Source organism: Trichomonascus vanleenenianus (assembly GCF_965637985.1).
Source record: "Trichomonascus vanleenenianus strain CLIB 3782 genome assembly, contig: TRVA0_002S, whole genome shotgun sequence".
Taxonomy (NCBI): domain Eukaryota; kingdom Fungi; phylum Ascomycota; class Dipodascomycetes; order Dipodascales; family Trichomonascaceae; genus Blastobotrys; species Blastobotrys vanleenenianus.
In genome coordinates, this window is record NW_027481885.1 from 499,592 (window position 1) to 525,136 (window position 25,545).

At 47.6% G+C, this 25,545-nt stretch overlaps 12 protein-coding genes across 12 annotated transcripts; 6 read left to right on the plus strand and 6 right to left on the minus strand.

Annotated features, from left to right (window-relative positions):
• Window positions 1-1,155: 1,155 nt before the first annotated feature.
• Window positions 1,156-2,346, plus strand: TRVA0_002S05226 (uncharacterized protein; the record flags this gene model as incomplete). Its single annotated transcript, XM_076682366.1, has 1 exon — window positions 1,156-2,346. One exon carries the CDS (start codon window positions 1,156-1,158, stop codon window positions 2,344-2,346), a length of 1,191 nt encoding a protein of 396 aa, XP_076543612.1.
• Window positions 2,347-2,418: 72 nt separating this feature from the next.
• TRVA0_002S05248 (uncharacterized protein) lies at window positions 2,419-2,997 on the minus strand (the record flags this gene model as incomplete). The annotated part of the gene is made up of 1 exon (XM_076682367.1): window positions 2,419-2,997. The coding sequence occupies one exon, from the start codon at window positions 2,995-2,997 to the stop codon at window positions 2,419-2,421; it is 579 nt and encodes a 192-aa protein (XP_076543613.1).
• Window positions 2,998-3,187: 190 nt separating this feature from the next.
• Window positions 3,188-4,059, plus strand: SEC20 (Sec20p; the record flags this gene model as incomplete). The annotated part of the gene is made up of 2 exons (XM_076682368.1): window positions 3,188-3,214; window positions 3,316-4,059. 2 exons carry the CDS (start codon window positions 3,188-3,190, stop codon window positions 4,057-4,059), a joined length of 771 nt encoding a protein of 256 aa, XP_076543614.1.
• Window positions 4,060-4,518: 459 nt separating this feature from the next.
• On the minus strand, window positions 4,519-5,661 carry KAE1 (tRNA N6-adenosine threonylcarbamoyltransferase; the record flags this gene model as incomplete). The annotated part of the gene is made up of 1 exon (XM_076682369.1): window positions 4,519-5,661. One exon carries the CDS (start codon window positions 5,659-5,661, stop codon window positions 4,519-4,521), a length of 1,143 nt encoding a protein of 380 aa, XP_076543615.1.
• Window positions 5,662-6,013: 352 nt separating this feature from the next.
• On the plus strand, window positions 6,014-6,538 carry RPS11B (small ribosomal subunit protein uS17B; the record flags this gene model as incomplete). The annotated part of the gene is made up of 2 exons (XM_076682370.1): window positions 6,014-6,058; window positions 6,116-6,538. The coding sequence occupies 2 exons, from the start codon at window positions 6,014-6,016 to the stop codon at window positions 6,536-6,538; spliced, it is 468 nt and encodes a 155-aa protein (XP_076543616.1).
• Window positions 6,539-7,505: 967 nt separating this feature from the next.
• Window positions 7,506-9,404, minus strand: TRVA0_002S05336 (uncharacterized protein; the record flags this gene model as incomplete). Its single annotated transcript, XM_076682371.1, has 1 exon — window positions 7,506-9,404. The coding sequence occupies one exon, from the start codon at window positions 9,402-9,404 to the stop codon at window positions 7,506-7,508; it is 1,899 nt and encodes a 632-aa protein (XP_076543617.1).
• A 446-nt stretch (window positions 9,405-9,850) lies between these two features.
• On the plus strand, window positions 9,851-10,972 carry TRVA0_002S05358 (FAD-dependent oxidoreductase; the record flags this gene model as incomplete). Its single annotated transcript, XM_076682372.1, has 3 exons — window positions 9,851-9,876; window positions 9,921-10,245; window positions 10,298-10,972. The coding sequence occupies 3 exons, from the start codon at window positions 9,851-9,853 to the stop codon at window positions 10,970-10,972; spliced, it is 1,026 nt and encodes a 341-aa protein (XP_076543618.1).
• A 1,076-nt stretch (window positions 10,973-12,048) lies between these two features.
• Window positions 12,049-14,745, plus strand: CHO2 (phosphatidylethanolamine N-methyltransferase; the record flags this gene model as incomplete). The annotated part of the gene is made up of 1 exon (XM_076682373.1): window positions 12,049-14,745. One exon carries the CDS (start codon window positions 12,049-12,051, stop codon window positions 14,743-14,745), a length of 2,697 nt encoding a protein of 898 aa, XP_076543619.1.
• A 243-nt stretch (window positions 14,746-14,988) lies between these two features.
• On the minus strand, window positions 14,989-18,823 carry STE6 (ABC transporter ATP-binding protein; the record flags this gene model as incomplete). Its single annotated transcript, XM_076682374.1, has 2 exons — window positions 14,989-18,316; window positions 18,363-18,823. 2 exons carry the CDS (start codon window positions 18,821-18,823, stop codon window positions 14,989-14,991), a joined length of 3,789 nt encoding a protein of 1,262 aa, XP_076543620.1.
• Window positions 18,824-19,528: 705 nt separating this feature from the next.
• On the plus strand, window positions 19,529-20,161 carry OPI3 (bifunctional phosphatidyl-N-methylethanolamine N-methyltransferase/phosphatidyl-N-dimethylethanolamine N-methyltransferase; the record flags this gene model as incomplete). Its single annotated transcript, XM_076682375.1, has 1 exon — window positions 19,529-20,161. One exon carries the CDS (start codon window positions 19,529-19,531, stop codon window positions 20,159-20,161), a length of 633 nt encoding a protein of 210 aa, XP_076543621.1.
• Window positions 20,162-20,939: 778 nt separating this feature from the next.
• SOR1 (L-iditol 2-dehydrogenase SOR1) lies at window positions 20,940-21,992 on the minus strand (the record flags this gene model as incomplete). The annotated part of the gene is made up of 1 exon (XM_076682376.1): window positions 20,940-21,992. One exon carries the CDS (start codon window positions 21,990-21,992, stop codon window positions 20,940-20,942), a length of 1,053 nt encoding a protein of 350 aa, XP_076543622.1.
• A 1,509-nt stretch (window positions 21,993-23,501) lies between these two features.
• Window positions 23,502-25,265, minus strand: TRVA0_002S05468 (ferric reductase family protein; the record flags this gene model as incomplete). Its single annotated transcript, XM_076682377.1, has 1 exon — window positions 23,502-25,265. One exon carries the CDS (start codon window positions 25,263-25,265, stop codon window positions 23,502-23,504), a length of 1,764 nt encoding a protein of 587 aa, XP_076543623.1.
• Window positions 25,266-25,545: the final 280 nt, after the last annotated feature.

The window sequence follows — 25,545 nt, forward strand, 5'->3', positions numbered from 1 at the left end:
AATAATGTCTTGTCAATTTTTCAGACATTATTATTATTTTGGTTTGTTAAGCAATTGAGGAGTACCAAATTTGAATTTAATATGAGGTTATTTGGCCAATTGTTAGCCGTTATTCGATGCAAATTTACTTTGGGTACAGTATGAGTTGATCCGATTTAATCTGTATCAGTGAGGTTTAATCAGAGTGAATGGCGGTATGGGAATCGTGAGTTATTAGATGGAATTGAATTTATTTAATCAGGGCGCAATTGATTTGATACTTAAATGGCCCTTAACGACACCAGGTATATCCATTAGAAATTGGCATGTGAAGATTTTATAACCGGAATTGGATACTTCCAAGGATGACAATAAATGAATAATCTATTATGTGAAATCATCATCACATTTGACAATCTAAGTTACAGTGTATTTTTTTCCATGAATTGATACAAATGTCCAGCTGACTATTGTTCAACGCTTGGACTATCATTTTGTCGAAGTTAAAGTTAACTTTGCCGTGATAGTCATTGCTATAATTACTTTGGTTAGGAGACTTTTCATTTGATAGTACTATCATGGAGGCCAATGAAAAATACCTAAATTGATTACTTCTTAGGCCAAATGATTAGGCATTTCCTTTTTCTATGATTCTGAATTAGGTATCTGGAATACCGGAACTGGTACCTCGTACCGGTAAATGCAGCATCTGAAATACTGCCTTGAATAATTTGGCTCAATTACATTTTAAGACCAGAATTCAAATAAATCACGTCCCAGCACTTTATTTTTCTTTAATTTGTTGGTATAGTCCTACCTGGTCAACACCAGCAAGCAAGTGTGACATATAGGGACGCTATAAACTCTAGTAGCCTGAATTGGTCTCCAGGGGAATTCTTGATGGAACAATAATAAGCAATAATTTCCCCAATTTCATGCCAAATAGCCACCAAATAGCGCACATTGGAGATGCCGAAGGATACCGCAACCCAGAAGTACAGCCGCGTGTGATGCGGCGGAAATAATTTTTTGATGCATGCGCGATCAACGTTTGAGTTCCGAACTTCCGTGACTTAACCTACTTTGATCCAAGGGCGACAACTTGGCAATCCAAGAAGGCGTTTAAATTTTTTTGCTTCTTGCCACATTCGTATTGTATACCATTATTATGAGAAGATGTCCGACTATCCTGAGCAAATGGCAGCTGTGCCACCAAAAGTAGACGAACCCCACACTGTAGACCGTAAAGATGATGATAGCAGTAAGCCCAATGATTATTCTAGAAAAAGCGTATCACAAACCTCAGTGCATAGCAATCAGACGTCGTCTACTCCAGAACAGAGTGGAGAGTATCTCAGTGATAACGACAACGATTATGACCCTGAGTCGAGTGTGCCATATAGCATTACACGAACCCCTAATTCTACTCCTCCACTAGAGCTTGATAAACTTCTTTCGGCCATTGGTAGCCTTCCCGAAAAAACAACTCCAACGCGTACAGATAGCGAATTAGATAAACCACTAACCCCGGAGGAAGAGGAAAAGTATCAAAGCTTTCTGGCCACCGAACAAGAGTACATTCACCTTGATCAATGGGACCGTTTCCCGTATGGCTCTCGAATGTTCTTGGGTAATCTCCCCACCGAAAGGATTTCCAAGCGCCAGCTGTTCAAGATATTCTACAAGTACGGAGGGCTGGCGCAAATATCAATTAAGAAATCGTATGGATTCGTGCAGTATTTCGACCCCGCCCACTGCGCCAGAGCGATGGACGCAGAGTCGCGGATTCCGTTAAAAGGAAATTATCTCCACTTGGAAATATCCAAGCCCCAGGCCCCTCGCCATCGCAGGCGTGGTCAATCACCCCAAAAGCGCAACCGAGATAGCCGTAATCGATTGAGAGGTCATCATGACCACCAGCACCGCCACCATCCTTATCATCAATTCGTAGAAGGTGGAGTTCCGGAAGTCCAAATATTTGCGCTAGACCGGTTGAAGAGGGACTTCTTGCGATATATTGAAGAATGCTTCGAGCGGGTCGGTGCAACGACTCGAGTAGAACAAGTACCATCGGCATCGCTAAATAGGGCCATTGAACAAATGGCATTTAAAGGCGCTCTTGGCGTAGCTGTTCTGGACCGTCAAAGCCAAGAGACTGGCAGGTTAGATATACGGGTCTTTGACCGTACAGGACCGCGTGTTCGCTACGATGAGTACGCCAAAGTAGATGTTAACACAGCGGTCGAGCTCGCAAATCGCATGAAAAGAAATTCATATCACACTCACCAAGCATCTCAACATGATCAATCAATGCAGCAGGTCCAAAGCATCATGGACCAATTAGCTAGCTTGCAGCAAAGTTCATAGGTCAAACCCCAAAATTCATGATAAAATATCATCTCATAAGTTCGTCAACCCCCTATCCGAAACTCACGGAGATCACCTCATGAGATTCCCTTCAATTCTATTCACTTCATTCTGCTTCTCTTCAAGCTCTTTGGAAAGATTGGCGATGTCTTGTTCCGCCTGGAAAATAAGATCCTCAACCTTCGCTGGATCGTCTAGACTAGCATCACTAAACAGATTTCCGCTGCCACCGCTACTGCTCCTATAGTAGTCTCTGTTTTCAATGCACATGTGCAGTTCAGCCAGCTTCTGTCTCTGCTCCTCAACGATGTTTTCGTAGTTAAAAATGCTCTCATTAAGGCTCTGCCACTTGCTGCGCAGGAATCCTACGCGCTCCGATACTCCGTTTATCGGATATAGCGCATTCAGCTGCTCTACTGCCTCACAAATAAGATCCACGTTGTCTGAAGTCGTGGGCAGAGACTTCTCCGACACTTTCTGGCGCGTTTTGCGTGTCGTAAATAGAGCGTACTCCGGGGCATCAGCGTCCCGGATAAGGGACGTGATCTCTGGCGGGCTCGAAATGGTATTGCCAAACACCCCAGGACGCTTAAAATGCTGCGATCGAATGGATTCGGCCGACTCTGCTATCTTCAATAAATGGAACTCCATCGGTTGCGCGTAGTTTTCAACGTTTTTGATGTTGATCATTTGGGACCCCATCTTGTCATCACAAAACTCCACGTTTAATTAAACCGAACCAGTTAGTACCGTGTCCAAAGAGGACCAATGGAGGTGGACGCGCTGATTAAACGGTCTATGGACTCGTACCATGGCATTCTGGAGACGATTAACCGCCTGAATGCCTGTGACAACCGAGATAAGAGCCGTGAGTTGGGTGACACGATCCAGATAAAGCTCAAGGATTACGAATCTGGCGTGCAGACGCTCCAGTTTTACATAGATGACGAGGCTAATGCCGAGTTTAAGCGGGCCCATGTGGTGACGCTGGATAGATTACAGGAGAACCTCAAGCTGGCCAGGATGAGGTTTCGTAGAGCGCAGATACAGGCCAAGAAGAACGGCGAGCAGAACTGGAAGAGCCAGCGGGAGCAGCTGTTTGCCGGGAAAGAGCATGCCGCAGCGCGAAATGACCAGAGGAACGCTGAGATGAGCACTGAGGAGCGGATAATTGGCAAGTCGGAGGACATCACGGCTACTTTACGAAGGGTGCATCAAATGGCCCAGACTGAAGTTACAAAGTCGAGTCTTAATATTGAAGACCTCGAGACGTCCACGCGGGCGCTGATGGATCTCGAGAAGCGATATACGGCATTTGATGTATTGCTGCACGGGTCGAATAAGCTCGTCAAGCATTTGGAGCAGGCGGACCGCTGGGATAGGATCTACATGATTGCTTCATTATCATTTTTGGCTTTGACACTGGCGTGGGTTGTTTGGAGACGTATTCTCAGGATGCCGGTGATGTTGTTGTTGTGGGCATTTGCTCGAATGATTGGGCTGGCCAATTTCATTGGGTCTTCTTCTTCAAAATTGCTATCAACAGCTTCATCCGTGACAGAATTGGCAGAGACGGCTGCTTCGTCTGTGACAGAGTTGATAGAGACGGTTGCTTCGTCTGCGACAGAGTTAGCAGAGACAGCTGCCTCGTCTCCGACAGAATTGGTGGAGACAATTGCCACAGCAGTAGAGAGTGCTCTACATGATCTTTAACAAGGCAACTTTACTAACCAAAAATTTAAAACTCCACTGGTCACATATTACTATTAGATCCGCCGGCCAAAATAGGATTCATCGGCCACTAATAGTTCCTCTCCCAAGTAATAGGAGCCAGTTGTATCTCCAGCCAACCATTATGAATTCGCCTCACCCCAGTATTAGGAGCCAGGTATAGCTCCAGCTAACCAGTATCACTCCACTCACCAAGTATTGGGAGACCAATTGTTAGATCCATTGGCTAGTTTTAATTCCATAGGCCAGTTATTAGATACATCGGCCATTAATAGTTCCAGCTAACCAGTACTATTCCACTGACCAAATATTAGGACCCATGGCCGGTTATAGTTCCGTTATCCAGTAACGATTTCACTGACGAAACATTATCAGCCAAAATAATTCATCAACGGTGTGTATGAATGGTAAAAAGAGGGGGGGGGGGGGGGGGAGAGCACGTTAGTCCCTCCACTTGACAAACACCTCGTCCGTTCGGAACCTCTGAGTACACACACTTTTCTCAATCGGAGTAATGTATCCAGTCCTATATCCCAGAAGACCCGCATGGGCAATCATAATGCCATTGTCAATGCAGAACCGCTCATCGGTAGCATAGATACTACCGCCCCGGTCGGCAACCATAACCCCCATCATCTCCTGGAGCCGCTCGTTGCACCCGACTCCACCAACAATAAGAACCTGCTCAGAGTTTACATGCGCCATTGCTCGCTCTGTAATCTCGACCAGCATGGCAAACAGGGTTTCTTGCAATGAATAGCATAGATCCTCCGCGGTAATCGCCTCCCCAGACTCCGTAACCAAAGCCTTGTTCTTCTTGCCTGAAAACAAGTCCCCAGCAATCTCATCAATGTATGCAAGGACGCCAGACATGGACAGATCCATTCCTTTTACAGTGTATGGCAGCGGCACATAGTTCTTACCCTTCTTCGCCATCTGCTCGATATTGTAGCCCGGACTAGGGTCATTGGGAATCTTGAGCGTCCTGGCAAATCTATCCAAACAATTGCCTACAGCAATGTCCAAAGTCTCGCCAAAGATACGATATCTCTGGTGGGAGTACGCGATAACCTGGGTGTTACCCCCGGAAACGTACAGAACTACGGGATTATCGGCGCCGGTGATCTCTCTGCCCATCTCAATGTGGCCCACACAGTGGTTTACACCCACCAAAGGCTTGTTCCACATGATTGAAATAGCCCTGGCGGCCAGGACGACCGATTGAAGCGGAGCCCCCATCCCCGGGCCCTGGGTAAAGCAAATGCAGTCAATGTCGTCTATTTCCACAGCACTGTCCTTCAGCGCCTGCTTAATAATGCGCACCACCCAATTTCTATGGTGACGGGCTGTGTCCCGTGGCAGGAACCCTTCTCCAGGCGGAGTAATATAGGTATCTCGAACGTTACTCAGCACATCTGCTCGGTTTTCTTCGCCCAGGGGGCCCAGTCCGTGCTTGATAACACCCACCGCTAGCTTGTTCGCCGACCCCTCGAGGCCAATGGCGATATAGTAATCCTTTCCAGGCTTGGCGAAGTCGTCCAGCGGAGCCATATTCACCTTGAGTCGCTTCTTAGGGCGTTCCATAACTGTCGCCGATTTGACTTCACCTGAATGGACATCACGTGCCTGATGAAAAGTGGTGACGCTTAGCCCTAACTCAAAAAGGGAAAAAAAATTAGGGCTTCCCAAACGGGCAATTTTTGGCAACGGGGGTGTGTTTGCTTGCGAGCGCGGCGGCACTCGGTACGGCTGAAGGCGCCTCCTTCCCGATTGAGCGGGACCACCCACAAAACTTAACGTCAGCCCGGGCTGGCGCTCGCGTTAAGTTAACCAGGTTTTTCGTGAGCGCGACGGGGCGAAAAATCAAACACCACCAAACCAAAAATATTTCCACACCCATTCGACCTGTTCACCGACATCTAGACAGTACGACAAAATGGCTACAGAATTGACCGTCCAGTCTGAGCGAGCTTACCAGAAGGTATGTCACGACGATTTGTGGGGATTTGGAATGTGGACTAACGAAGAAAAAAAATAGCAACCTCACATTTTCCAGAACTCCAAGGCTAAGGTCAACCGAAAGACCAAGCGATGGTATAAGGACGTTGGCCTCGGCTTCAAGACTCCAAAGGAGGCCATCGAGGGCTCCTACATTGACAAGAAGTGCCCATTTGTCGGTCAGGTTTCCATCCGAGGCCGAATCCTCACCGGTACCGTTGTCTCCACCAAGATGCACCGAACCATCATCATCCGACGAGACTACCTCCACTACATTCCAAAGTACAACCGATACGAGAAGCGACACAAGAACTTGGCTGCCCACCTTTCCCCAGCTTTCCGAGTTAACGAGGGTGACGTTGTCACTGTTGGCCAGTGCCGACCTCTCTCCAAGACTGTCCGATTCAACGTTCTCCGAGTCAACGTTGCTGCTGGTGGCAAGAAGCAGTTCTCCAAGTTCTAAATCTGACGACCCATTAATTTAAATAAAAAAAGAGAGTGGTTATGTATATTATCTGAATCGTCTCTTGCGCTGTCTATGCATTTTCCGTTGTAGTTATTCGTACAGTTGTTCTTGCTTGATAGCTGATTAGATCTTTGAGGAAAAATTTGGAGCTTGATTGTTTTACAGCTTTCTGATTGATTAAATTACTTGGTTTATCAAATTGTACGGCTAGATCTATGTCGGCCGAGGCCACTTTATACCTGAAGCCAGTAGTACGGCATTGTGCATCTGACGATCATTTCATCTACAAGCAGGCGGCTGAATCGTCATAATCGTAATACCAGTACTACAAATGATAGGACCCCTAAAAGAAAATTAATAAATTAAGATAAGTGGCTGAATATGGTGCTAGCAGGAGTAGTATATCTTGGTTGGGTCTCAGAAAGGAGATTGTGGTCAATAATAGAAGAGTTCACCACGATCCATGAATATAGCCTGATAAATGAAACTATATACCATCCTAGATACCATAGAACAACTTTAAATTGAACAGAATGCTGCTATCACTAGTTTGCAGGGATCTAAAAGCTTTTGGATCAACTTGAATTGTTTGCGAGGTTTGATAAATTGCCTGAGTACTCCGCATTTTCTTCGCTTCAGTATACCTCTTTGGCAATGAATTGGTCTAATTTCTTGACTTATGGACATACTACCGGCCAATTTATTCTCCCACAGCACATTGGAAATAGCACACCGCTTAGCATACGTACCGATAATCTATAAGCTCTACCGCTAAATGAAACGTTTTTATCAGATAGGATTGTTCGAATTTTCCAAATTGAAAAGTCAAGAACTCAAGTAAATAATATAATGTACAAAATTGAATTTTAATTGAGTTATATTCTATAATCCCATACTACCAGTGGTAGTGGTGAATACTTCATTTTCTCGGAACACTATGCATTCCACTAGGCGAAAAAATAACCTAGCCCTTCATCGTCCAAGACTCGACATAGCCATCTTCAGACTTCTTCCCTGCTTTCTTGCCTTCCGATTGCGACTTGATAGCATCTGGTGCAACAACAGCTTGCGGATGGCCAGGCGGAAGGTCCGTCCGGCGAGTCGTATTGCCCGCAGCTCGCAGCTTTTGTTCCATAATAGAGACAATTTCATGGAACGACTTAGCCGTCCATCCCGGGACCTGCATACGAAGACGCCCAAATGCATCTTCAAAATCCTTGGCAGTCCAGATTCCCTGGCCCTCCAGCTCAGAAAGCTTGTGCCAGTCGATTTCAGACTCTTGTGATATCCCCGCGTTTTTGATAAACATAACCATAGCAATGTGGTCGCCAGGATACATCGCTTCTGCCTTGGTTGTTTTGAGCTTTTTGGAAAGGTTATTCCACTTGTATCGGCACTGGATACGTGACCTTCGGCCGTCCATTCTTTCGCTTACAACGGTCCAGTTGATTTCGACGCCCGGGTCATTGAGCATCAATTCACTTACAATCGCCCGCAGCTGATTCTCTTCATCCTCTGTCCACCGGTTCTGAGCTCGATTCGGCCCGCACTTCACGTAGTTCCTCCACCGATCTCGACAATCCTCGGGCATTCGGCCCATCTCAATGCCAATCGTCTTCCATTGTGCACCAAACTCCTTGTACAAGTGGTCCAGCTGCCTGTCTTCCTCCGGGGTCCATTTCCCTCGTGCTGCGAAAATGTGATACTGCCTCCGGACATGCTTATAGACGCTGGCACGGGTCCGGTCTGGTAGAACCTCGCTCAACGAGGTCCAAAAGTCGTCCTTGACCCGGTAATTAGTCCACACGCGATGTCTAATGTCCTCCTCGCTAAGGTCATGGGTATCTTTGTACCGCTTGATGAAATTGGCAATTGCTGCTTCCTCTTCGGTAGTAAACGACCCTCCAAGTTCGCTGCCCTTGCCATTCCACGGTGTTCTATCGTCATCAAACTCCCCCATTCGAGGCGGAAGACTTCGCTCTGTGTTTTCGACTGGTCTAGGCTGCTGCGGAGATTCATGGTCTTTCTTTCTGTGCTTCCTTTTTTTGCTTTTTTCCGAGGAGCTCGATGGAATGGAATCAGTGGTGGTGGTGGTAGCCTCCCCGGAAGCTAGTGAGCGGGCAATTTCCGTAGCCTCCCGCACTGCCTCCTGGAGAAGAGCCTGCTCAGACCCGTATTGACGATGGTCTGCTGCCATTTGGGCCAGTAATGGGTCGGTACTCACCTGATTCTGCGACGTCTTCTTCTTTTTCTTAGATTTGCGATACTCTCCCTCTTCAATGTGCGGTTGAGGCTCTTCGTTGATATAATTCTGCCAATTGTGGGAAGTGTCGTTCTCCAATAAATAGTTATTAATTTCGCTGGCCGTAACATTCAACTGATCATGCTTTCGCTTCTTATTAGTATTATTATTATCATCGTCGTCGTCGTCATGGTTAATTGTAGCATTTCCTCCAAACCCAGGGTCCTCGACCGGTCTCTCCGCACCACTGGAATCCTCGTTTTGAACCTCAGTAAGCGTCCTCGCGACCAGATTCATGACGGCCGCTTCAACATCGGATACCTCGTTCTCATCTTCAATTGCGCCATTGGACGAATTGCCGGCATTCTCCTGGGGGTCTTCTTCATATGATGGTAGCGGATCGGCATTCCGTCGCTTGTGCTTGTCTTTTTTGTGCTTCCTCTTCTCCTTCTTCTTCTTCTTGGTGCTCTTGGAGTCCGGCTGCTCCCTGAGATTCTCGTCCACCAAGTTATCGTCAATCACTTCTTCCTGGACCGGTTCAGCCGGGGAATCTGTTGCAGGATCTTGGTTATTCTGACCCCGGAAAAATCCAAGGCCCCATCTGTTCCTGAACACTGACATTCCACGGTTCAATACGCGTCTCTTGCCGTAGTGCGGTCGTCGGTTTGGTGATCCAAAGTAACCCGGATGTCGAATAATTTTGTGCAGTTCCTTAATGTACGCAGTGTGTTTTGAAATATACGCCCGTTCCCCACTGGAGCCATAGTCATAGGCTCTCCCCCTGATACGCCTGGGTGACGGGTACTGTATTATCTGTCAGCCTAGAGCGATTTATCGGAAATAGGATAAGTTATGTCATAACATCTATAAGTAGAAATAGTGCGCCGCATCATAGGCGGCTTCCGATAAGCTTCCGCGATTGGTGGCGGCTAAATTGGTGCATTGACGCACATAACCCTTCGCTGAGGCACTCCATTTTTGACTCAGTCAGGCATCAAGTACCGTATAGGACTGTTGAAATAGTCAATAAATACCAGTAGACTCATTCCTCCATTAGACCGTTAAGCATGGGTGATAGGATTGTGATTCTTGGGTAAGCGGAGAACCAGTAGAAGATGAAGCCACTGACAAAGATAGATCGGGCATTATTGGCCTGTACACTGCTTTGCTGCTAGCTGACAAGGATAAGGCTCGAGATGTCACTGTAGTTGCCCAGCACCTGCCTGGGGACTATGCTGGCCACTATACTTCTCCGTGGGCCGGTGGTAACTTCTCGTTCATTGCCGGAGACGACGACAAAGCCCTCCGACATGACAAGCTTTCGTTCTTGAACCTCGATGCGCTGTTCAAGAAGTTCGGCAAGGACGCTGGTCTCGACCGGTATCCGGTCCAGGAGTGTTTCGAGACCAAGGAGGAGGCTTCGCCGAAGAAGGTTGCCTCTATGAAGTCTTATATCCCGGATGTAAGTATACCAAGATCTTTTTCGGGGCAATTATCCTAACAGTTGTTACTAGTTCCGAGAGCTTTCCGAAGATGAATTGCCAGCGGGATGCAAGTACGGTGTGACTTGGACTACTTATAACTTCAATTCGCCAGCGTTCCTCAAGTTCCTCAAAGAATACCTCACCAAACACGGCGTGACCTTCATTCGAAAGAAGGTTGAGCACATAGACGAGGCATTTTTGAGCGCAGAGACTAAGGTCGTGTTCAATTGTACCGGTATTGGCGCGCGATTTCTCGGCGGGGTTGAGGACGAGAAAGTATATCCAACTCGCGGACAGGTCGTGGTGGTCCGAGCTCCTCACATCAAGTTCAACCGAGCTATTGAGGGCAAGGGATACATCACGTATTGCATCCCCCGACCGTATTCCAACGGCCAGGTAGTTCTTGGCGGGTACCTCCAGGCTAACAATTGGAACACTGATACGCTTGGGTATGAGACTGAGTCGATTCTCGACCGGGCGACTCAGATGGTGCCTGAACTTCTCCAGGGCGGCCAGAAGCCATTGGAGATTATTCGAGAGGCAGCGGGGCTCCGACCAAGCCGACAGGGAGGTGTGCGAATTGAGAAGGAGACGCGTGCCAAGGGTATTGTAATTCATAACTACGGCGCTTCGGGGACTGGTTACCAGAGTGGCTATGGCATGGCGATGGAGGCCGTTGCCCTGCTCAAGGACAGCAAGTTGTAGTTACACTTCTATCTAACTTAACTGGGGCGCTGCCCCAGACCCCGTTAGTTGGGGCTCTGCCCCCAAACCCCCGTTCTTCCACGTTACTTCATTAGGTATACAAATTGCATAGGGTATATATACGAAACAATACATATTCGAACATTACAACTCTCGAAGAACAGCTAACCGTGGTTAGCTGCAGTTACACTTTTATCTAGACCTCCCTTCTTTCAACTTCGTTACAACGTCCATAGGGTCATTATGAACCGCTATATGTTTGAGCACTATGCAAAGTTTAGCTCCTCTCTCGCTACTCCTCTCCCTCTAAAGTCTGCCCTCCCCTAAGTACAGATCCCAAAGTGATGCGGCGTCAGCCGCACCAGCCGCACTCATTAATTGATGTTTTACCGAACTACCGGTACACAACCACTGCACAGCGGGACCCAACGAGCTGGCAAATATAATGCTTCTGTCCATTTTATTGAATACGTGTGTTTGCTATTGAGACGAAAATGAGAACGGTCGCCTACCGCTTACCTGTCAGTCTCCTGCAGCATAGATTATGGCCCACGGCATACAGATTATGTAGCTTTGTCGCCTACCTCGGGGTAAAGAGATAGGAGCCCGCGGAGATCACGCAGTCTGTCGCAATGCATGATCCATAAACTTAGTTGAATTACTCCAACCAATGGGGGTCCCTGCTCATTCGAACCACCGTGTTCACACCCTACCACGATATGTTTAATTACCGATTAATAATTAATTATTAAATGTAATATAATAATAAAAAAGAAGAACTCTCGCTATTAAAGAACGATATATGACCGTCTCATAATAATTAACGGTACTACTGGTACGGTAAATTTTTCACGTCGAATTAACGAGCCGCACCAGTTCCCAACAGTTGAATGATTTTCATGTGATCGTCGCCGTAGCGCTCGCGCAGGCACTATGACGAATCCCCCCGTATCTCACCAGCGGCCACGCGTCAGTGCGTGGATGGGTCAGGCTTATACCACGGAGAACCCTTTTTGCAGGGCCAGAAACTTGGCGTAAAGAAGACTTCAATTCCTCCAAACTTCGCGTTTTCTGCCATGTCGACCTCCGTAGAGTCACCTCAGTCGGCGGCTGTGAATCGTAAGCCCGAAAGGGAGAAAGAAACCCCCTCCTCGCCCGAGGAAGGGAAAATCTACGGCAGGACCCCGGATGGAACGGTATTCGTGGTGCCTCACACCGAGGACATGGTGTCGAATTTGCTCGACCCGCGAATCAAAAAGTCCACCGTAGACCTGGCCATCGTAGCTATCCTGGTATCCTATGTGCTTCTGTACTTCGTTACCCCGAGGAGCCTTCGGATCCCGGTCTTCGTAGTGATGTTTGCGCTTTGGCGGCTCGCCTATAACGTTGGCATTGGGTGGCTCCTTTCACAGCAAAGTCACCACCGCCAGTTGACCCGGTGGGCCCAGGAGTACTGCCTGTTTGACGCTAAGTACTCGAAGGGCTTTATCCAGTCGCATATCCGACGTGATCTGCAGATGAAGCTGGCCCATGACCCGAATTATGACATTGACAAGGCGCCACTCGAGTTCAACACATGGCTTGTGTTCCGGAGCCTCGTTGATCTTATCCTCATGAGCGACTTTACGTGCTACTGTCTGCTTGGGTTTGCCTGTATGAGCAGCACCAACAACCCCTGGATCATCTTTGTCGGCCGGTGGGTTGCTGGAGTCGCGCTGATTGTGTTCAACCTGTGGGTCAAGCTTGATGCTCACCGCGTTGTGAAGGACTATGCCTGGTACTGGGGAGACTTCTTCTTCCTCGAGGACCTGCAATTGACCTTTGACGGCGTGTTTGAGATGGCTCCGCACCCTATGTACTCGATTGGTTACGCTGGCTACTACGGTGCCTGTCTCCTGACTGCCAGCTATACCTTCTTCTTCTGCTCCGTCATTGCCCACGCCTGTCAGTTTGCCTTTTTGATCCTTGTCGAGAACCCGCACATTGAGAAGACGTACAACCCGCCTCCTCCAGCCAAGAAGCCCGTGAGAAAGCTGTCGGACGTCAACTCTCTTGACAGTCCAGTTGGCTCCCCAGGCCTCTCTGCTGCTTCGCTTGAGGCTTCGGGAGGAGACCTGGACGATAACAGTGTCATGCACACGTCTCGACCGGCAATGCTGCTGTTTAAGAACTTCAATGTGACCCGGGCAAGTGACATTCTCACCGCTTTGGTGACCGTCTACTGTGCCGCGAGCTTCTGGCTTCCCTCTAATGGCTTCTGGTACCTCGTAACATTCTTTTCCGCGCTGTTCTGGCGGCTTTTCCACAACTTTGGCCTGGGATTCATTCTCCACAAGCAGAGTGAGAAGAAGCTATGGACGCGTATCTTCCTAAAGTTTGGCCGAACCACCCTGGAAGCCTACGAACAGTGGCAGGTGCTCTACAACATGACCACTATTCTGTCCCACGTCACTTTTGGCGTTTTTGTCCTCCGACAGTGGACCTCCCCCATTGGTGTCGCGTACTGGCCGTTCAAGTACATTCTCGGTGCTATGCTCATTTCCTTGCAGATGTGGACCAGCTGGTCCGTTTACGAGTCCCTGGGCGAATACGGCTGGTTCTTTGGTGACTTCTTCTTCCCGCGGCCCCAGCGTCTCACCTACTCCGGCATCTACCGCTACCTCAACAACCCTGAGCGGCTCTTTGGCATTGCTGGTGTGTGGGGCGCCGCTCTACTGTCCTCCAGCTACTCTGTAATCATCCTCGCTTTCTTCTGGACTTACGGCGGGATGGCCTTCATTCGCTTTGTTGAGCAGCCGCACATGCAGAAGCTCTACGGTAACCAGATCAGAGAGGACTCTGGAGTTACCAAGACAATCCGGCAGGCTACCAAGCTGCCTCAGCCATTGTTCGTCAAGCAGCTCCAGGGATCCGTCGATAAGATCATCAATGAGGCTGCCGACGCTATTGAAGCGTTCCTCGGCCATGCTAAGCCCAAGATCACTACTGGGGTGCGAGATGTTGTAAAAGACACTAAAGTGCTGCTGAAGGAGACTCCTGCGCGACTCACAATTGTGCGAGTGTCGGACGAGATCAAGGTCGACCCGTCCAAGTACTCTTTGGAGATTGCCACTCCGGCTATCAACGCTGAATCTGACAATGAGATCCCCAAGTTTGAGTTTGGCACCCCTCTGCGTGTTAAGTGGACCGCCGATGCGAACCGGTCGAAGAAGGACTGGATTGGACTCTATCGTGTTACTGCTGGTAAGTCCTCCACTGAGGTGACAAAGATTTCCAGCCGTGGCCGATGGACGGGCGTGGACTCCACTGGGTACAACGACCACGTCGACGGCGTTATCTCTTGTAGCCAGACTGAGGGTGAGGTTGAGTTCCACGGCGACGCCCTGTTTTGGGAAGAAGGAGTCTACGAGCTTCGTTATCACCACGACGGGAAACACAATGTGCTGGCCTTGACCCAGCCATTTGCAATTGTGTGCACGAAGGTTGAAGTGGAGAGTGTTCTCCAGGTGGGCAGCTCACTGCTTTCCCTGGTCCAGCGATGCTGTGACCATACTGGGGTTTGGCCACCAGCCAGTACCGACGAGACGTGGGCAGTGAATGAGAACCCGCGGGTCATTTCCCGGCTGGCATATGGCATTGAGCATATTTACGGCGTTGACTTGGCTGCGGGAGTATTGGCTACCGATGAAACTGTTGGCGAACTGGCAAATAGACTGATAAGCATCAGGGATGCTTTGGAGCCATTCACGTCGACGAAAGAACTGAAAAACTAATGATTTTTACGACTAGAAACAAACCGCGGGATCCCCAAAAAATGAAATATCGACAGAGCTGTACATATATCATCCCAGATGTTCTTTTTATCTCTTGAGTTGAACTTTTCAACAATTCAACTTATTTATTTATAGCAAAATTCAACAGATGTGTGACGAATCATTATTAGCGTAGCTGGCATCGGTTACCTTTAAGCCTCACAAAGAAAATAGACAGAAAGTATATATATCGTATAGTGTGGGTTAGATGCACTGAATGTCCTCCGTGTGGACAACTCTATCGGCAAGCCCAATCATCTCTTTCTGATGAGTGATCATTAATATCGTCATATCTCGAGCCTCTTTATGCTTCAGAATGAGCCGCTGAATGTTTGATATTGACTCTAGATCAAGCGCTGACGTGCATTCGTCTAGAATGAGTATCCTGGGCCGGCGCAGTAGCGCTCTGGCAATGCCCAGCCTTTGCAATTGTCCTCCTGACAGAAGTGCACTTCCTGCACTATTGGCACCAATTATAGTATCATATTTATCCTCCAACCGAGTAGAGATGAAATCGTGAATGTCGCACTCCTGACACGCTTCCATAACCTGCTGCTCCATAACTTGCTGCTCATCATCACAAGCATACTTCAAGTTATTCATAATTGTGTCCTCCAAAAATGCAATCGGCATTTGGTGGACAATTGCAACGCTAGACCTTAAGTCAGCTGTACTAATGTCTTTGATATCAATTCCATCACACAATATCTTCCCGGATTCAGGCAAATAGAGTTTCGTGACCAAGTCCAGTATCGTCGACTTGCCCGACCCTGACGCCCCCACTAACGCCAATACCTCGTTTGGATAAATCTTGAAGGAAACGTTCCTCAGTATTAACGGTGCATTTCTCTTCACGGGGCGATTGTATATTTCTTCTTGCCTGCCATAACCGAAGCACACCTCCTGGAATTCAATCTCTGGAGAACTCGACTTCCCCCAATGGTATCCGCGGCCCTTCTTTTCCTGTGCTGAGTCGTCGTTAAGAGAGAGAATAGCATTGGTTTTTGCAAAGGCGTTAAATCCATTCCCAAGCTGGGGGAGGGATGAGAAGATTTCCTCAATGGATGCCAGCGAAAAAGTCAGGATCGAGAAAACAAACAGTGCTTGCTTTGCGGAATATTCATAGTCTGATATCAGCTGCATGCCGTAGTAAAGAAGAATGCCCTGGCTCAGATAGGTAAGAATCTGGCTCAGCCCCAAGCCTAGCCCCACATATACTGCTCTTCTCAAACCAACTTCTTTCAAGATTGTCTCCCTTGTCGCAAACTGGTTCAGGAAATAAATTTCCAAATTGAGCGATTTGACTGTTTTAATGCCACTAACAGCCTCGTCCATGAGGCTGATTATCGATTCGACGCTGTCGTGATAAATCGCTTCCCATTTTTCGCACGTTGCGGTAAACCACTTCGATATCAAGTAGAAAAATGGTAATAGCGAAAACCCAACTAGCGACAACTTCCATCCAGTACTCAGGGCCCAAGCGGTGGCGCAAGTACAAAGGGCGACAACACTTGCAATTGTGCTAAACAGCCTTGTTATTACTTGTCGGGCATCTTCAATATCACACATGACAAGATTGGTCAGAGCAGCTGTCGAATGTGCATCAGCTGAAAACCACTCCACATCCTGCTCGAGTAATCGGATGAAAACATTAACTCTCATGGTGCGAACCCAGCGTTCAGCGACAATATCCATTAGGACTTTGCCATAGGTAGTTATCCCGTCCAGGAAGGATAGCGCGAGAACTATTAATGCCCAAAGCACTGGCCTAGCTTGAACTATACCACCTGACGCAGTTGGCACTATTCCTGCCAGGAGATTGGAGAACGCATAAGAGAAGGCTGGGCTAACCAAGGAGTGAATAACGGCATTGAATAGCCCGAGATAAAATAGTTGCTTGTGCGGAATTGTATTGTAGAGGTCCAGGATTATTCTTCGAAGAGGTATCTTCCGCTTCGACCATTCATTGACTTGAGTTTCAATTTCGGCTTCTTCGTCCGTCGGTTTATGCCTTGAATCTCCAAAGAAAACTCCAAGTTGTTGTTCGATATGGGATACCTGAGGGAGTATTGAGTGTCTAGCTGTTGATAACCTAGCAGGCATAGTCGACACAGTAGACCGGAACCGTGGGTCGAGCAGGTGATCAGAATTACTTGCGGTGACAGCATTGGCCATTCTCTGGTAGGATCCCAGATTGCTATTTTCAAGATCCTTTTTAATCCCCGCTTCGGCTACCTGGCCGTTACGGATAACATAGACCATGTCAGATGAGCCAATTTGCGAGAACTCGTGAGTGATGAAAATAGTAGTCTTTCCGCCACGTATCTGTTTTATTCTTTGAATTGCTGCGGCCCTCAATTGGATGTCAAGTGCACTAACGGCTTCGTCGAATATCATGACAGGGGAATTCGATATGAATGCACGGGCCAACGCTATTCTTTGTTGCTGTCCACCGGAGAGACTCGACCCACCTTTGCCCACTTTAGTCTTGAAACCATCTGGCAGAGATTTGATAAAGTCACAAAGGGCTGCTTCTGCAGCGGCGCGGACATCTCCATCAGTGACTAAATCAGGATCTTTTGCGCCCATTTTGATATTCTCTTCGATAGTTGCATCGAAGAGACTGCTTTGCTGTTCGACTACAGCAACATTGTCAAATATCCACCTAGCGGACAACGTAGCTAATGGGAATCCGTCAAAGAATATATCTCCTTCCCAGTCTGAGTAAATCTTGAGCAGTAAATTTGCAATTGTCGACTTTCCAGAACCTGATTCGCCCACAATGAAAGTAGTTTCGTTGGGTGCAATAGTTAGGTTGAAATTGGTCAAAATGCTTCCAGAGCGAGAGGGGTATTTGAAGCTGATATTCTTGAAAACGATGGCCCCATAAGCAGTGTGCGAAGGGTAGAGTCCAATTGACTTTTTAAATCGGTCCAAAGGGTCAGTGGTGTGAGAAAGGAGCTCTTGAAGGCTCTTCGAAGCAGTTTGTCCTTTTCTAATAAACACCATCTGGGTCGTTATGTAGTGGAAGCATTCGGCAACTGTTATACAGCTCCAAAAGACGGTTAGCACATCTCCACTACGAATCTTGTGGTTCTTAACAAGATAGCTACCAAAGAAAAACGCTTGGACAAACATTGACAGCACTAACACGCGGTTAATGCCTTGCTGCGCGCACATGAAGTTGATGAATCGAACATAAAATTTGTATGCCAGATCAGCCTGCCCTTTGAATAGCCGCGAGTGGTACTTCTGTGCGTTAAACATTTTTACTGTGTCAACTGAGCTGATAGCCCAGTGGAATACATCCGAGCCGGCACTGAAATAGCTCTTGTGCGTCTCTAGGTTTGTATTTATTGGCCTTGAAGTCAAGAGGCCGACCAGTGCAATGATGGGAATACCAGCAAGGGAGACGAGGGCCAAAGACCAGCATTTGTACAACGCCAATGCCATTGAAAATACGATTGTCAGGCAGCTGTTAGTAATAAAGTTGGTACTCAAGGCTACTGCCATGCGTAAGTCCTCAATGTTCCTAAACTGTTAGATCTGTCCGGAATAAGCAGTTGTGTGTAACATACCTATTTGCCATGGAAAGCTGGCCCATAATAGCAGTATTCCCGTCAAACCAGGCCATTTCTTTGAAAATAAATGACCGGAACACTTTCCTTCTTGCGCGCTTTGTCTGGCGGTCGCCAAATACTCCCCACAAAGTCGTGGACATCCAGGACAGACATATTACCGCAGCGCCGATGGAAAAGATTCCAATGACGGCGATTAGGACCTTGTCCATGAACTCTTTTGGGGTCAATTTTTTGGCATTGAAGTCGGCCAATGCGTTAAAAATGTTGCCAATAAGTATCGTTAGAATTGGGTACTGGATCGCGTCAATAACTGAGATGCAAATAGCAGGAATCAGAAGCTTCAAGTCGCTTTTGGCGGTAAAATGAAATATACTAGCCCCGGACCCAAAGTTCAATTGAAACTTGGACATCGCTGTTGGGGCCCTATCGAGGTCAACTTCTTGCACTTGACCTGTCATTAATGGTTTTCTAGGTTAGGGAGAATTGACTAGTCATCTTTTGCGGTGCTAGGTTTGGACCGATGGATCGGCGGTGTCATGAAATGAGGATCGTGCATGATATGAGGATCCTATGCAGCGGCCTGCACATACGCCTATGCAATCAATACTCTATAGGGAGGCTAAAAAGTTCCCCTTTTTTATTATTAACGGGTAATAATCAGCAAAGTGGATGTATTGGTGTGATAACACCGACTGACAGCTGTTTGGAGTTGGCTTTTGGAAATTTACCGCGTGCAACATTTCCTTTGGCACACTTTATATGCAAAATATATTTGCAATGAACTTTCTGATACTAAGTCTTTTCTGGTAATGTACTGGTTTATAACTGATGAACTGATGGGATTGATAGCCATTGCAATATCAGTGCCAACAGCAGTATCAATAGTCTAGCCGGCAATACAACAATTGAAACGACCGGCGGCACTCCAAGTAACTCCCTACCATAGCATATGTGAGTGAATACAAGGTACAAGGTTTAAATAGCCACGCTCAAGACAGAAATCAAGATTGTTGAGCCGCACGGGTCAACGCCGCACGGTGAAAAACTGCGCGCGCCAAAGCAGCATGTGAATGGCCACCCCAACAAAACGCGTACTCCGAAGAAGTGAGTGATCTGTCGGAAGAGAGAGATCGACTTGACACGCATTGAGCAGTTGACAAACGATGGAGGTCTATTATTCACAGGCTGCTGAGTTCCTCTCGAAATATAGAATTGACATTACCCAGCCAAGCTTCCAGCTGGCTGCGGCGTCGATTGTATTCAATCCAACCTACTGGAACATTGTTGCCCGGGCCGAGTACAGTACCAAGATTCTGACCAAGCTTGCATTCGGCAACCGAAAACTGGGATGCTACCTGCTGGCTATCTCCATCTTCTCGCTGGGTATTCTACGAGACTATCTGTACGAGCAGGCTCTGCGAGACCAGTTGGTGTGCCCGTACCTTGAGCCAGTATGGGTCAAGGGCATTGCTGCCGCTCTCTTTGCCTGGGGCAATATTCTCGTGCTTACCTCGATGTGGGCCCTCGGAGTCACCGGCACTTACTTGGGTGACTATTTCGGCATTCTCATGGACCACCGGGTGACCTCCTTCCCGTTCAATGTGTCGAACAATCCAATGTACCACGGGTCGGCTATGTCTTTCCTGGGTACTGCGCTTTGGTTCGGCAAGCCATCCGGTGTTTTGCTGACTGTCCTCGTCTATGTTATGTATTCGATTGCTCTCAAGTTCGAGGAACCATTCACGGCTAAGATTTACGCTCGACGAGACGCCGAGAAGCAAAAGAAGGCCAACTAACTTCAACTAGGCCACTTTCCAATTTTTGCATGTTCAACACATATTTATTTTGGGATACAAAGAGCTGTATCTTATATATTGTCTTGTAGATAAATTGATTAAATTCAACTTTTGGATACAAATAGCGCGGTTTCTTTGAATTGTGCTATTGACTACTGATGGCTATGGCCAATGCTCGATCGCTGTGGAATCGGCCCCTTGGCAATTACTATTTTATTTGAAATCTCATTTAATTAGATTAGTCAATATATTACTGTTCGCCGTACTAGGGGTACACGTGTTACAAGTTAGATGTTGTCCAATCCATTGCTTAATAGAAGAATTGTTCCTTCGAACCAGCTTTTCCCCAGATTTGAAATAGAATCAAGATAAGTTGGTAGAACGCTTGATAGAAGGCTGTTCCTTTGAACCATGGAGCTTTTTTCCATTGAAAGTGATGCAACGCATACTGGTAGAACGAATGAGCCTTTATTGTAAGCTCAATTGTCATATTTGAGAATTTGATCAACTACCGGTATTCAATTTTTTTGGAAAAACTCGCATTTACAGTGTTTTACTTATTCAAAGTTCACATATAAGTATTTTATTCCTTCAAAGTTGTGTTTTATCACTCTATCGTTGTAGCTACGAAAAAGAGTAATCAGATTTCGCCTACCAGTCTTCAATTAATTACTAGTACAATATTTCAAGCAGGTTTTCCGCCTACCTCTCTGTACCAATTACAATAGGAGGATTCATAAATTGCATGTCATTAATAAATAATCTAAAAAATATTGGATTAGTTTGGACCGTCTATGATGCACTTGACAGCCTTGCCCTCTCGCACCAACTGATAAGCCTCCTCAGCCTTCTCAAATGGAACGGTATGGGTAATAAGCTTCTTAACATTGACCTTGCCAGAAGCAACCAACTCAACAGCAGTCTTGTAGTCACCATAGTCGTATCGGAACGAACCCTTGACGGTCAACTCCTTGTTAACAACTCGAGACATGGCAAACTCGATAATTGGCTTGCCATTGCCGACCTGCATGTACGTTCCGCCCGGTCGGATAAGGGCAACACCAGTGTTGATGGATGGCTCAGCACCGGAGGCGTCCAGAACGAACTCTGGAGCAACGCCGCCAATCAATTCCTGGATTCGGGCAGCCGACTGCTCTGGAGTGTCGCCCTTCTGTGGGACGAAAGTGTGGGTAGCACCAAACTCCCTGGACAGGTCAAGTCGGCTCTGAACAAGATCAACGGTGACAATGGTGGTAGCACCGAAGGCCTTCAGCACGCTAGTGCACACGAGACCAATTGGGCCCGCACCAAAGACAGCAACCTTGGCGCCTGGAGTGATACCCATGTTCTTGACTGAGTGCACGCCAACACTCAATGGCTCGATCATGGCACCCTCCTCGAGAGACACTTGATCTGGAAGCTTGACGCAGAAGTCCTCTGGCAAAATGTAGTACTTGCAGAGGGTACCATCGTATGGTGGAGTGGCAGCGAAGGCCATGTGTGGGCACAGGTTGTAGTGGCCAGACTTGTACTCGTCAGAGTATCGCGATGGCACGCCCGGCTCCATGGCGACTCGGTCGCCGACTTTGAGGCTGGTGACGGCAGAGCCGACCTCGACAACTTCACCAGCAGACTCGTGGCCCAACACCATTGGCGCCTTGAGGATGAAGTCGCCAACACGGCCATGGAGATAGTAGTGGACATCAGAGCCGCAGATACCGGTCTTCTTGACGTTAATCTTAACATCATGAGGATCCTTGATCTCTGGGACTGGTCGGTCCTCGAAAGCGACTTCGAGCTCCTTCTTAAGAACAAAGCTTGGGTTCTGCATGATTAAATTTTTATATTTACAATTGAGTAAAGAAAAATGAAATGAATGGTAAAGCAGCCCCCCTATTTATACTACGGATGAGATCTGGACGCTTTCCCCCCGGTTCCCTATTCCAGTAATGTCTATCGGACCGCATGGGGGGGATCCCCACAGAGGCTGCAAAATTTTTCATTACCCCGGATCAACCGTCGATATTACTCCTGGTGTGCGTCCTCCTCCGATACAGCCAATACGGGCGCACGTCTACTTGGACGGCTAAAAGTTCAGATTTATCCTGAATTTCCTCATTTTTCCTCGGCCCACAATTTGAAATCCTGGGCAGGGGCCGCCTTTTTCGGGAAAATGCTGCATCCGGGTGAAGGTACCCCGCACTGCATACGGCGGGGCCGCTTCCAACGTAACGGGTAAATTCACTTCCAACGTACCACTACGTATAGGGCTCATATTTCCGGGTCGTTTTACGTGGTGGATCTGGGTTGCAAGCAGGTCAAAATGCTACTCGCCAATTAAATTGTAGGGTAAATTTTGATTACCGTAACTGGATATGCGTATTAAAATGGAGGATGTACCAGTTTTATAGAGAAGGCCATTTTCCAACCGTTTAAAATTGGTTCTATTTGCATGGGTACTATTGAGGCATTTATCATCATTGGCTCTTCCGAGTGGTACCAGGAATGTGCAAGGCACCTGATTTGGGAACTCAGCTATACGTATACATTAGCTAGCAATAGATCTCGCAATTTATAAAAGAGTGCTAAGCCGCATGAGCCCCATGTGATTATCCCCTATGTGCTCATAATATTCGGTAGAGAAACTTATTGCCAAATATGTTCAGTAAAGCTCTCTTAATTCACATATTTAGTACCTGCAGGTGGAATATCGCTGCGCATTAGAAAATAGGATTCCATTCACTGGTAAAGTACCGGTACACCATGGTGAAGGGTATTTATCAGGTAAAGATTATACGCTTCAGACAATACGAGATAAGAAAATAGCACTGGAAATTTCCAAATTCTATAGGTCGTGAGTGCCTACCATGAAGAACCAAAGCGAGATAGAAATTGAAAAGCTTGAACCTTGGATCATAACTGCTGTTACGGTTGTTTACCAGAAAAATCCCCCACCAATAAAAACATATGCAACTCATGTGAATCACTCGGGGAATAAAACTTTATGGACCGGCTTTCCAAATCTTGTATACTGTACACTACCCCGCGATTGTCTAGTCCCCTGAGCAATCTCCAGATCTGCAGCATTGTTCCATACCCCGTAGTTTACACCATTTAGACAAAGATTACTTTCAATTCATCAACACCAGACTTAAGCAGGAACCAGTACGAAGATCAGGCTTGTTCTAATTGGAACTAACGATCGTCCATGAGGAAGATACCATTTTTTGAAGAAAAAATATTAAATAGTCTGGTCATTAATTCGTGATATACATATACAACTCACAACCCGAATTGCTCGGCGCAGTAATCACCACCATAATCCATCGGCGCAGTATAATTACCACCCAAATCTCTCGGCGTAGTAATGCATTTCAGAGTTGCCCTCTGCTCTAAGATCCGCAATGGTATTTCGACAAGCTCTAAGCAGATTCTCCGGACCACAACAACCCAACCATACGCGCGAGGAGTCGCCAACCATATCTCGAATGAGCTCATTGAGATCCGGCCGCCCCTGCTCCCGCGTGACCCACAGCCTCATCTTCCCCGGGTCAACCAAGTCAACCCATTCGCTAAACTCTCGCCGAGGCACAACCCACAGAAACTCAACATCAAACAGTGGAGCTCCGTCCGGCTGAGACTCATTGGCCAACTGGTACTCCAGGTACATTGGGTAAGTGAATGCTACGCCTGCGCCGCCCGACACGAGGATAATCTTTTGCCGCTGACGGCGATTTTCGTTTTCAACCAGCAATGGGCTCCCCGCTGTAGAACCTGGTTCCTCGTTTGGCGCAAAGCGTGACGACGAGTTGAACCGGTCAGTCCATTCTGGAACGAAACTCGGACACTGCGCACGAGGCGTTTTTTCTTGGTCGGCATGGATGTAAGCATCCGGCATGCCCAGTGGCTCAACGCCGTAGGGTCCGTGCATGATGGCCCATCTAGTGACTTTTTGAGATCCGTTCGCAAGCAGCTGGTCTAGCAATCTTCTCGAAAACCCCTGGCGAGCTCGGATGATTACGTCCAGCGTCTCGGAACAGGCCGGATGCGATGCAATGGTGAATGGGTGAGACTGAAGAATTCCACAGCCCACGACTGTAAGGAAAATGTGCTGGCCCTTCTTGTATGAATATGGTCGCCGGAAGAAGAGCCCATCCTCAGGGTTCTGGTGGATTTTTACAATGACCGTGTCTCCGGGAGCAACAGACATGTCGCACCGAACAAACCGGTAGTCGAAGAGCACGCGGAACAGCTTATCGTATGCGAAGCTGATAGCACAAACAACTACATACGGTCGCGAAGTCGGATAGTGGAAGAAGATAGCTGGCATGGAGATGACCGAAAGAAAAAAGTGGCACGCATAGAACAGCTCATAAATCTTGATCCGGACCGTCTTAATCGAAGTAGCACCAATTATGAAGAAGCTGAGACCAGCTATCATTCCCATGATAGTCCATAGGTTGGTCATGCAATAGGAGAGCTTGAAATAGTATAAGAAGACCGCTGTGTGGATGATAATGGCGAAAACGCAGTAAGCACCGTTCCAGCGGTGAAGAACGTTCACCTGCTCGTACGACCATCCCGTGAGCCACGATAGAGGAGTGTGTTTAGCCCCGAGAATGTAGAGAAAGGCCAGGTTCATGCAAGTAAGCATCCCCAGGCGGAACCCTAGCACCAGTGGATGGTATGAAGTATCGTAGAAAGAATAGAATAGCGTCAAAGCCAGATAGATTGCGAGGAAGAATATCATTCCCCAGCTTTCAGTATCTTCGCCATCTGGCTGTGACATGAGGAAAGCGTCTACTTTCAGCCGGGCCCTTCGCCAGAGGGACTGGGCACTTTTCTCGGGCTCCTGTTGGAGCTCAACGTCCAGATGGGGTCTGGAAGAGCTGGAGTGTAAGCGGATGCGTCTGCTCGATATATAGAGCTTGGTGACCCAGTGACTGATCACAACGATGGCTAGGGCTGCCAGAAGCAGACCCAGGTAGTGCTGGCAAAGCACCCGGCCATCCAGAACCCTTTCTATGAGCTCCTCCCCGGCCGGGCCCTCAAACGGATTCTCACGGTAGTAAGGAGAGTCTAATTCCTCCTCCGCGGCGAACATCACGGAGGGAAAGCCAGTATTTCGGTTAGCGAGTTCGACGCTTCCGTTGCGAGGGTTTTATCTGATTGATAACTTTTTCGTGAGTCCATAGTGCTTGCGCAGGCATCGGAGCCGATCTGATAATCTGTTGCTCATATTTCCGAAAAGAGGCATCAACCAATAAGCGCGCCGCATCCGCCAACGGTTATATCCCGTGATGTTTATCCCGTGCGATCAATATGGCATTGATTCGTGAAATGAGCAATTAGTTACAGAACCACTATCGGGGAACTATATTATA